The sequence below is a fragment of the Tursiops truncatus genome, chromosome 13, assembly GCF_011762595.2.
Source record: "Tursiops truncatus isolate mTurTru1 chromosome 13, mTurTru1.mat.Y, whole genome shotgun sequence".
Taxonomy (NCBI): Eukaryota; Metazoa; Chordata; class Mammalia; order Artiodactyla; family Delphinidae; genus Tursiops; species Tursiops truncatus.
Window position 1 is genome coordinate 16,257,689 of NC_047046.1, and position 10,256 is coordinate 16,267,944.

General features: G+C 52.1%; 1 protein-coding gene across 5 annotated transcripts in view; it reads left to right on the top strand.

The window, feature by feature from the left end:
* BICDL1 (BICD family like cargo adaptor 1) overlaps nt 1–9,619 on the top strand; it is a 95,100-nt gene extending 85,481 nt beyond the window's left edge. For 3 of the 5 annotated variants that reach the window (XM_073790176.1, XM_033837024.2, XM_033837026.2), the window contains 2 exons: nt 5,119–5,239; nt 8,048–9,619. In XM_073790176.1, the coding sequence (XP_073646277.1) occupies nt 5,119–5,239; nt 8,048–8,254 (328 nt within the window). In that variant the 3' untranslated portion in view covers nt 8,255–9,619. The remainder of the gene's footprint in view (nt 1–5,118; nt 5,240–8,047) is intronic. The other 2 variants (XM_033837023.2, XM_033837025.2) reach the window with 1 other exon arrangement.
* The last annotated feature ends 637 nt before the right edge of the window (nt 9,620–10,256 follow it).

Here is a 10,256-nt window from a genome sequence, read left to right on the forward strand (position 1 = left end):
AAAAAAGCTTAAAACAATTTCTTAATATCATCTAGTATCCAGTGTTCAAATTTCCCCAGTTGTCCCATAAATGTATTTTTAAAAAAATATTTATTTGGCTGTGCCGGGTCTTAGTTGTGGCACTAGTGATCTTCGTTGCCATGTGCAGGATCTTTAGTTGCGGCATGTGGGATCTTTAGTTGTGGCATGTGGGATCTTTAGTTGCAGCATGTGGAATCTAGTTCCCTGACCAGGGATCAAATCCAGGCCCCCTGCATTGGGAACGTGGAGTCTTAGCCACTGGACCACCAGGGAAGTCCCATAAATGTCTTTTTATAATTGATAAGTATCAGACTCCAAAGTCCACATACTCTGTTTACTTGTTATGTCTCAAAACACTTCCCCTTCCGTCTTTTTTTTTTCCAATTTGCATTTATTGAAGAAACTGGATCTTTTATCTCATAGTTTTTCTGCATTCTAAGTTTGATTGCATCCCCAGAGTGTCATTTAACATTTTTCTCTGTCCTTTATATTTGTAGTAAACTGGGTCATTTTTTTTTTAACATTGTAATTTCACTGTTTCTTTTTGTTTTTAATTATTTATTTTTGGCTGTGGTGGGTCTTCGTTGCTGCACGTGGGCTTTCTCTAGTTGCGGTGAGCGGGGGCTGCTCTTTGTTGCAGTGCACGGGCTTCTCATTGCAGTGGCTTCTCTTATTGCAGAGCACAGGCTCTAGGCACATGGGCTTCAGTAGTTGTGGCACGTGGGCTCAGTAGTTGTGGCTCTCGAGCTCTAGAGCGCAGACTCAGTAGTTGTAGCGCACGGGCTTAGTTGCTCCATGGCACGTGGGATCTTCCCAGACCAGGGCTCGAACCCGTGTCCCCTGCATTGGCAGGCGGATTCTTAACCACTGCGCCACCAGGGAAGTCCCTGGGTCATTTTTAAATAATGTTTTGGGCTTTCTCCGGCAGAGAAGAAATGCATAAATGCATTCTTTTACATTCAAAATATGTGGCGGTACATAGGCAAAAAACATTTACATATTCCCCATTCCCCTGAAAATTATTTATCACACACTCAATCTGCCGTATACGCTGAGTGTGAGGAGGTAAAAGGCACTAAAAATGCGCCTGCTTTGGGGGCTTTACAACACATTAATAACAACATTTGTGCATCACTTTACTACTTACAAAACACTTCATCCTTTCATCATCCTAGCCACAGCAAGAAGTAAAATTTTTAATCCCAGTTTTACAGATGAGGAAGTTTCCCGGGATCACAGCCAGTGCTGATCACTGGCCTCCACCTCAGGTCTCTGACTCCTGTTCCACATCCTTTCCCCTTACCTCAAGGCTGCTTGTCAGGAAGCTAAAATGAATTTATTTAAAACAATTTGTAAATAGATACTATTTGCCTTTTTAAAAAGTAATATGACACATTTTAATTTCTGACTTTAAAATTCACACCTTCCCACTTTTCACTTCCATATACAATTGCCCCCTCCCCTCCCTTCTGTTCTCTTTAATCATTTCCATCATCTCCGTTTCATAGTTTTACCTTTGGGTCCCCTTGTCTACCTGGTCAGAATCTCGTATCAGGTTGTCTTTCAATTTCCAGTTCATTTTGGAATTATCCTTAGTGAGGCTCACAAACCTGTGTTATCTTTGCCATTCCTGGTGGATTTAGTTACTGAATACTTGAATAGCAGTGTGATACTTTGGAGTGAGACCGTACTTTTATGAATAACAAAGGATGAGATTGTGCCAAACAATTAGGGAATAAAATGGTAAAATTAGGGTACTAATTGTCGAAGCCCAACGGGAATAAGAAGCAGAATAAGTTAGAAGTAGAGTCTAGTTGGTCACCTTCTCTCAGCTAGACAAGCGGAGGAGAGCTGACCATCAAGCTCTGACCATACTCTGTCATCAGCATGGGAGGTGGGAGATACAGCCAGAGAAAGTTCCAGGATGCAGGAGAGCAGAGAAAACAGTTGTCCAGTCCCCTCCCTTAAAATAAGTGCACCTAGGTCTGACACTTGGGTGACAGAGGAAATCACCAAATCTACCTTGAAATGCATGTCCTTTCCTGCTGCCAAAGAAGGCCCAGTTAACCTCCTGGGGTCTGACTGAACAGATTTGCACACTCTTCTCCCTGAGTAGGGAGAATTCTGGAGTGAAGCCCCTGTCCTTCCTGGACCCTGTAAAACAGGGCTGGCCCTTAGGGAGGTAGATCACTCCAGGATAGTTCTTTTTCTGTCCCTTAGAAATGAAATTCTGGGTATACAAAAATTCAGACAAGAGACCTAAGGAATCATTCAATGTGGGGGAATCACATATATGTATAGGACCATTAAGAATTTTACAAGATTCTTTCATATACCTCATCTCTGATCCTGGCTGTGCTTTAGCATCATCTGGGGAAGTCTCCCCCTGCCAGAGCCCTCTCCAGAACAATTCAGTCTGAATCTCTGAGTTTGGGGCAACTTCTTAAAAGCGTCCCCTTACGCCCACCCCATTATTCTAATGTGCAGACAGGGGTGAGAACCCCCCAAGAAAAATAACTTCCCTCTCTTCACTGGACAGCAACAACCTTAAGGTGTTCCTTATCCTATATAATAGGTGAGTTTCAGCTAAGTTAAGTAACAATTTTATCTCCTTGCAGGTGAAAGGTCCTCAGTGAAAAAAATCCAGGGCTAGCAGTCTGCCTTACAAAAACAAAAAGGAGTCAGTTGCTAGTGGTTTCATTTAAATAAGGAATTCTTCTAGCCCTTTGAAATATTCCTTTTTAAAACTGATTTAGGGACTTCCTTGGTGGTCCAGTGGGTAAGACTCCGTGCTCCCAATGCAGGGGGCCCGGGTTGGATCCCTGGTCGTGGGAACTAGATCCTGCATGCATGCTGCAACTAAGAGCCTGCATGACGTAACTGTGCTCCCAATGCAGGGGGCCCGGGTTGGATCCCTGGTCGTGGGAACTAGATCCTGCATGCATGCTGCAACTAAGAGCCTGCATGACGTAACTGGGACCCGGTGAAATAAAAATGTTTTTTAAAAAAACATTAATGTATTGATCAGGGAGTTCTGCAGCATTGCTTTCCTTGTCTGGGGTTTCCCATGAACGAGAAGCACCAAGATTCCCTGGTGAGCAAACGTTCCGGAGGGTGCAGTCCAAGGCTGTGACACCTAGGTCTGCAAGGTGGGCCCAGCTCGGGGGGCTTTCAGGAAGGAAGGGGACCCCTCGGTGCGTGGCGGGCCGCAGCTGCTGCTGGACCTCTGCCCCTCTGCCAGCAGCATTACTCAGCACATTCTGGGGTCCTCAGGCTGTTCGTGGCGACACCTGCCGGGAGACGCCTGTAAGCTCAAGAGGCTGCCCTGCCGCGGGGCGCTAGGGGTTTGCGTTGACGTTCCAGGACCGTGGGGTTGGCCAGCCGGGCGTCCATGACAACCCGCGCCTTGCAAGGATTTCCGCAGTTTGTGGCCAGCCAATGGCAGCGGGCGTGACGGGAGCAGCGTGCGGCATTTGAGATGCCGGAGCTGATTGGACAGGCTCGGCTCCTGTCCCTGCAGCTGCAGTGCGGGTGGGCGGTCCTGGTGTGAGAGGTCTGGAGCGGCTTCTCTAGGAAGAGTGGGCGGGGAGCCGTTCTGGGGACCTTGGAGTGTCGGGGGAAGTGACCGATTGCTCGGTGGACTTGAGGCCAGAGACGAAGTGCTGGTCGCGCGGTGGCCCGAGCAGGTTAACCCAACTGCTCTGGCTTCCGGCCGCGATTAGCTTTGATGTGAGCTGGGCAGCTTCTGCGGTGGGTCCTCTCAAGGCCATGCACATTGGTCGCTGGTCCTGTGCGACGAGGAGTTTTGTTAGTTTTGCCCTTTTGAATGTGAAAGGTAACGGTTGATGGGCTTTCCTGGTGGCACAGTGGTTAAGAATCCGCCTGCCAATGCAGGGGCCACGGGTTCGAGCCCTGGTCTGGGAAGATCCCACATTGCGGAGCAACTAAGCCCATGCGCCACAACTACTGAGCCTGCGCTCTAGAGCCCATGAGCCGCAACTACTGAGCCCGTTCACCTAGAGCCGGTGCTCTGCAACAACAGAGCGAAGCTCGCGCTCCACAACGAAGAGGAGCCCCCACTCGCCGCAACTAGAGAAAGCCCGCACACAGCAACAAAGACCCGACGCAGCCAAATAAATAAATTTATTTAAAAAAAAAAAAAAGGTAACGGTTGATGAAGATAAGGGCTAAATAATGCTCATTTTGGCAGCTGGGCAACCAGTGCCACCTAGCAGAAGCTGCCCAGCTAGTCTCTTGCATTTTTTATTCCCATTCCCTGCCTCCCCAAAAATTGTCCTTTGCGTGGAACAACCATGATTTAGGAATGTTGGGAAAGGTGAACAAAATAATATGTAAAACATGAAAATGTGAAAATACAAAATGCAAAAGTGTGGGAGCAATTACCCATCAGTGATCCTCACCCAGAGATAACCAAGTAGACATTTTTGTGTATGACCTTCAAATACAGGCAATTTTTCTTTTACAAAGCTTGTATCATATGTGACCTTGTTTCTTTTTTTTTTCTCCGCTCAGCATGCATCAGGAGTATTGCCCCACTGTCAGTAAATATTCAATGTCGTGGTTATTACTGGTGACTGTATTCCATCATATAATTTACCCTAACTGTTGGCTACAACAATTAGCTAAGCTGTGATGATCACCACTGTGTGGCTGCCTTTGCGCACACCCTTAAAGGGGGGATTGCTAGTGAGAAGGAGAGCACTAGGAGGTTAAGTCCAACTTCCAAGGGCACTGGCCTTTTGGGGGAAAATTAGCAGTTCCTTAGTGCTGTGAGGCCTTTGATCTCTGGGTTCTAGTCCTGATTTAAGTGTCATTCTTTTTTAATCGCTTCTTGTTTGAGATGGGATGACAGATTATTCCTTCACCTACAGGTTGGTTATGAAAACTGAGAAAATGTATATGAAAGCATATTGCAAAACTTTCCAACCCTCCACAAGTAACATCATAGTTACTGTTTGTTGTGAGTTTGGGGTCAGAGGCTGTTTCCTCATCCTGAGGACTCCAGGTGCCCCAGGCAAAGAACCTGATGCCTCTGGCACAAGGTGTCCGCGCTCACCCTGGCTTGTCTGTTTTCAGGAAGAATGCTGTGGAGCTGGAACTCGCCAAGTGCAAGATGGACATGATGTCTCTGAACAGCCAGCTACTGGATGCCATTCAGCAGAAACTGAACCTCTCGCAGCAGCTTGAGGCTTGGCAGGTAAGGGAGAGTCTCTGAACCCAGGCTGAGAGCTTGTTACTGGAGGGTCCCATGCGTGTGGGGTGAGCAGTAATCCCAGTCTTCACCTGATGAAATTCAGGGCTCGCGGTCCCCCAGCCCCTGGGGAAGAATGCCTAAAGGAAGATGCTCTCGAGAGCAAGGAACCCCAGGCTGTGCCGACCTCTAGGCTTGGAACAGGGGCCTCCTTCAGCTAGTTGTCCTGGCTTTGTTTAAATTAGCTAGAAAGAAACGGCTGTTAACGTGGAGGGCCCAGGAAGCCCTGTATGACTGACTGAAAATTCACAACTGGATGTTTGTAGTTCAGCCATCCTTGGGTTGCCAGCAGCTGATGCTCTTCCCTTTCTCAAAGGCCAGCTTCCTTTTTTCCAAAGAGCACTGTCCTGGCACAGGTCTGGGGAAAATGAGTCAGTGTGTCCGTCTCTAGGGCCACAGTTGTCAGAGTCCACTCAGCCAACGTGGCTGCCCACTGGGCCAGGGCCATACTTGCTTTTTGTTAATGAGGTTAGGGTAGTACAACTTCAGAATGTGGGTGTAACCATTCTTGTTTCTCCCGAAGAAATCCTAACCAGATAGATGAAAAGTCCCCTTGGGCTTTCCCAGGCAAGCCCCACATGGAGGGCAGGTTAGAAGTGACTGTCCCTCCAGGGCCCTGCCGGGCTGGCCGCAGGAGCACTGGCTTCCCCCCTAGAGAGCTGCTCCCTGGCTCCCTGCCTCCTGCCCCAAAGCCAGCTGCTGTTTCCTGGCTCACCGCCCCTGTTCTTCTCTCTTTTCTCTCGGCTACAGTTTGCTTCCTCAGGGCTTTTTACTATCTGGCTCCTTTGGTTTCTGATCTAGTGGCCTTTCTCAGTTCCCGTATCAACAGCTTTAGTTGTACACCCCTCCTGCCTTTGAGGTGAGATTGAGCCCTCATCCCCCCACCCTCTTCCCTGCCACCATCGCAGTCCCGCCCCTGCCGCCTCCCTTGTGGTCCACCGTGTTATGTGTCGGTGCCGGCGTCATCTCCGTACAGCGTGCCATGCCATCGATCGAGCCCTGGCCTCCCTCCTCCTTCCACTGTCACATCCGGTGAGCGCGGCAGCAGGTGGCCCAGTACTGACAGGCTGACCCGTCTGGCCCTGGTTTCTTGGTTCCACCTCCTCATAAATGGGTTGTTTTATAGAAGTAACGGCCGGCATGGAATTATGAGCAGCTCATGCATGTGTGTGTACGAAGTTTTGAACTGATATATTTCACGGAATTATCTTGATAAATCTTAAAGTATAAAAAAATGCAGTTTGCAATGTACCAGAGAACACTTAACGACATAGATTTTTATGGAGCACTTCCCAAGTACAGGGCACTGTGCTGAGGATTTGACACGACACGGGGACCTTCAAAGTAGGGACTATATCTCATTTTTGTGAGGAGGAGGAGGAGAGGTGTAGGTAGGAAGTTGAATATGAAGAGGGGAGGAAGGCAGGAGAGCAGGACGTGAGCAAGGGGTCCACACCCGCCGCCACCTGGTGACCTGGTCAGGAAAGTCCCTTTGTTTCACACTGAAACTTGCAAAGACATTTGAGTGACTGGTGAGAGCTTAGGTGAGTGTGTAGGAGTGGTGGACAAGCTGGTCAAGCTGGGAGTGGGGCCCAGCCAGCCCACTTCCTGTGCTCACCAAGTGAGCAGCTGCTCTGGGCCGCTGAGGTCATCTTCCCCGACCTCAGGAAACGCCCAGCCCGAAAGCAGGCCTCACAGTCCTGTGCACGAACAGACACGAGCAGCTGATTCACTCCAGCATTCGGCCCAAGGCTCGGTCTTTTCACCAGGACATCCCAGAGCCCATCGGGTTCAGGGTGAAGGAATCAGGCAGATGCTTGTGTTTCCGGCTGATGTTACTAGACAGGGCTGCTTTTGATTCTAAACCAATAGTTTTCATGTGTTAGTGGCGGAACGCCTTTATCAAATGGAATCTTGCACAGACTCAGAATCTAGCAAGTAGAATGGAGAGTGGAGCTGCTCCGTCCGTTAGCCACTCCGTGGCGTAAAAGCTGATGTTCCGTAAGGCGAAGTCAGGGAGAAGGGGGAGTTTTCTATGCAACTTTAACACACCGGAGGGGAAAGGTGCTACCCCATTGAAGAAGCCAAGGAAGTGGGCGTAAGTTGGAGCAAGACAAGCCCCGAAGATGGTGATGGCCCCTGGCCTCTGCCAGTGGGGGCCGAGCGCGTGGTTGGTGGTCAGCGAGGACGGCACCAGGGAGCCTGTGACCTCACACGTGGGCCTGCCAGGAGTGCATGGGCATCAGCAGTTCAGGCTGGTAATAATTTGAAGGGGATGAAAGGGCAGGAAAAGCCCCCTGTGGCCAGGATGTTAGGCTGGAGAGCTGGCAAGCTGAGGCCACCCCAGGGTTTGGTGGGGGGTGGGTACCAAGTGAGAGGTGCCCACCCAGACCCAAGGGGACACAGGAAGCAGGACAGAGAGGGCCGGTCACAGGCAAGGCTGAGCACTGGTGTGGGCTGGCAGGCTGGGTGGAGAGGCAGACAGGCAAGTATCAGCTGCGGCCATCCTCTGGGCCCACAGAGACACACCTGGTCTGCGGGGTCAGCCGAGGGAGTAATATTAGTGAGAAGCCAGCCCAAGCCCTGAGGAGACTGGAGGTGCCGCGTGGCTACTGTTGTGTCCCCGCACTGCATCCACACTTGCTGCTTGCTTGGTCGCATCGGGGCAGCCGTGGCTGCAGCCGCTCACTCATCTCATCCCTCATCCTCATCTCTCGTGCTTCCTACATTTGCCACCTCCCCGCGCACCCGCAGCGCCGGGTCAGAGCTGCTCAGCCCCCTCCGCTCTGCCCTCTGCAGGATGACATGCACAGGGTCATTGACCGACAGCTGATGGACACGCACCTGAAGGAACAGAGCCGGCCTGCTGCTGCCCTCTCCAGGGCCCACGGCTCGGGGCGTGGCGATGAGCCCAGCACCGCTGAAGGCAAACGGCTCTTCTCATTCTTCAGGAAAATTTAAACTGGGAGGAGTCAGGCCAGCAAGGATGGGTGCACTGGAGGCGACTGAAAAGGGGGCATGTGAGCAGTGCACCATGTGTGCACACCAGACCCCACCCCCAGGCCAGGCTCAGCAGCCGCGCTGCCCACCCACACAGGGGCCAAGTCGTCCAGGAGGGCCCACTCGGCCTCAGAAGGCTGCTCTCAACAGAGGGATGGGCAGGAGCCTTGTCCCCACTGCCTGGCCACACCCAGCCTGGGCTTCCCTGGGATCCGCTGCTGTTGAGCAGGGCTCGGACTGCCTCCAGAGTGGCCCCTTGGTTGGGCTTTGCTGCTCAGACCTGATGGATCACAACCCACCCCGCCTACCCCTCAATGACTCCCGTGCCCAACCCCAAGCACCGTTGCCCTTCTGCTTTGGAATACGGGGAACGGAAGAAATGGAGGCCCTTTCTGCATGCCTCAGGAGGCCCTGGCTGCCCCCAGCTGGTCTGAGCCATGGGGGCCTAGTCCTGCAGGGCACCAGGCCCCAGCCTGAACCCCACCCTCCAGCAACGCCTGGCCCAGGGAGGAAGCGGCCCCTCACCCGCGTGCATGCACCTCTGCTGGAGCACCTACGGGCCAGGAGCCCCAGCCTGTGGGGCCTGACGGCTAGGGCTACGCTCGCACTCGGCCACAGCGGGCCCTGCCGGGGCTTGGCTGAGGCCACCCCGAGCCTAAGAGGGAGAAGGGCCTGCCCCAGCCCCTGCCACTGCTGCCCTCCCTCCCCCACCCCCTCCAGTGCAGGCCTTCCTCCTCAACAGGGCCCGCTGGAGGCTTAGCCCTCAGCCCTCTCCCCTTCCTGGCGCCAGGGCTGAGAGGGGTCTGCTCCTCCCACAGGCCCCTGGCACCCCTTACCTAGTACAAGTTCTTGGCTCGGCCAAGCAAGTCCAGGCCACAGAATGGCTCCAGAGGGGTCTGTGGTCAGCCATTCCACCTCAAGGGCAGTGTTGGCACCACGGGGTGGACGCCTCCACATGCTGCCCACCAGGCCCACAGAAGGACCAACCCGGCGACCCGACTCCTGATCCTTCCTCAGCGACCACTTCACCTTCTCTGCTGAGGCCCTGACTCAGAGGCATCCGGACTGAGCCAGCCCGCAAGCCGCTTTACAAAGGCTCGTCTCCCTCACAAGGGAAAAGCACAGCAGGGATGAGTGGAAAGAATGTACCTATAGATATGTACATACCACAGTGCTGTAATTTTGTATGTAGCAATCATGTAAATACATGTATGGATTTTATAATATACATATTATATATGAATCTATAAAGGCATATTTTTAGAAAAACAGCACACCACTGCTTCTTTTGAAAATAGTCTCAAGAATAAAATGAATTTCTACAGAGCTTCTCGCCTCAGTCACTGGGTACCTAGAGGGGGTGTTTGGGCAGAATGCAGCTTTACGTTTTCGAACCGCTGGCTGGCTGGCTGTGAAAAGGCAGTGATAGTGAGTCACCCATGCACCTGGGAGGTCACCTCATACGTTGGTGCAAAATCAGTGGATTCAGCCAGGAAAAGGCACCTCCCCTGGAGAGTGGAGGCAGCCCATCAGTGACAGTTGTTTTGTGAGCAGTGACCCAAGGCACCATGTCTACGCCCACCCTGGCCCCGGGCTCCCTGCCAGCGCCGCAGCTGCCCAGCTACAGGCAGGCCCTGCCAGCACCGCTTACCAAGCCGTGAGCAGATCCAACAGCTTGGCAGAAACTCTGAGGCAGAAAGAAATCACTGTAGGCAAAGCTTCCGCTGCATCCTTCTGGGCACACGGAGAATAAACATGGCATTTCCCCTGGCATCTTACCACATGTGCTCCCGGCCAGAGGGGAAGCTCAACCTGGACCCACCTTTCATGGAGAAAACAAACTTGGCTTCTGAAAGCATCCCTGAGCCTTGATGGGCACCTGTGCAGGACTCAGACCAGAACAAACAAGAGCTGGACACAATGGGTGGGAAGCAGCCAGGCCCACCCAGAGCACAGCTGGAGG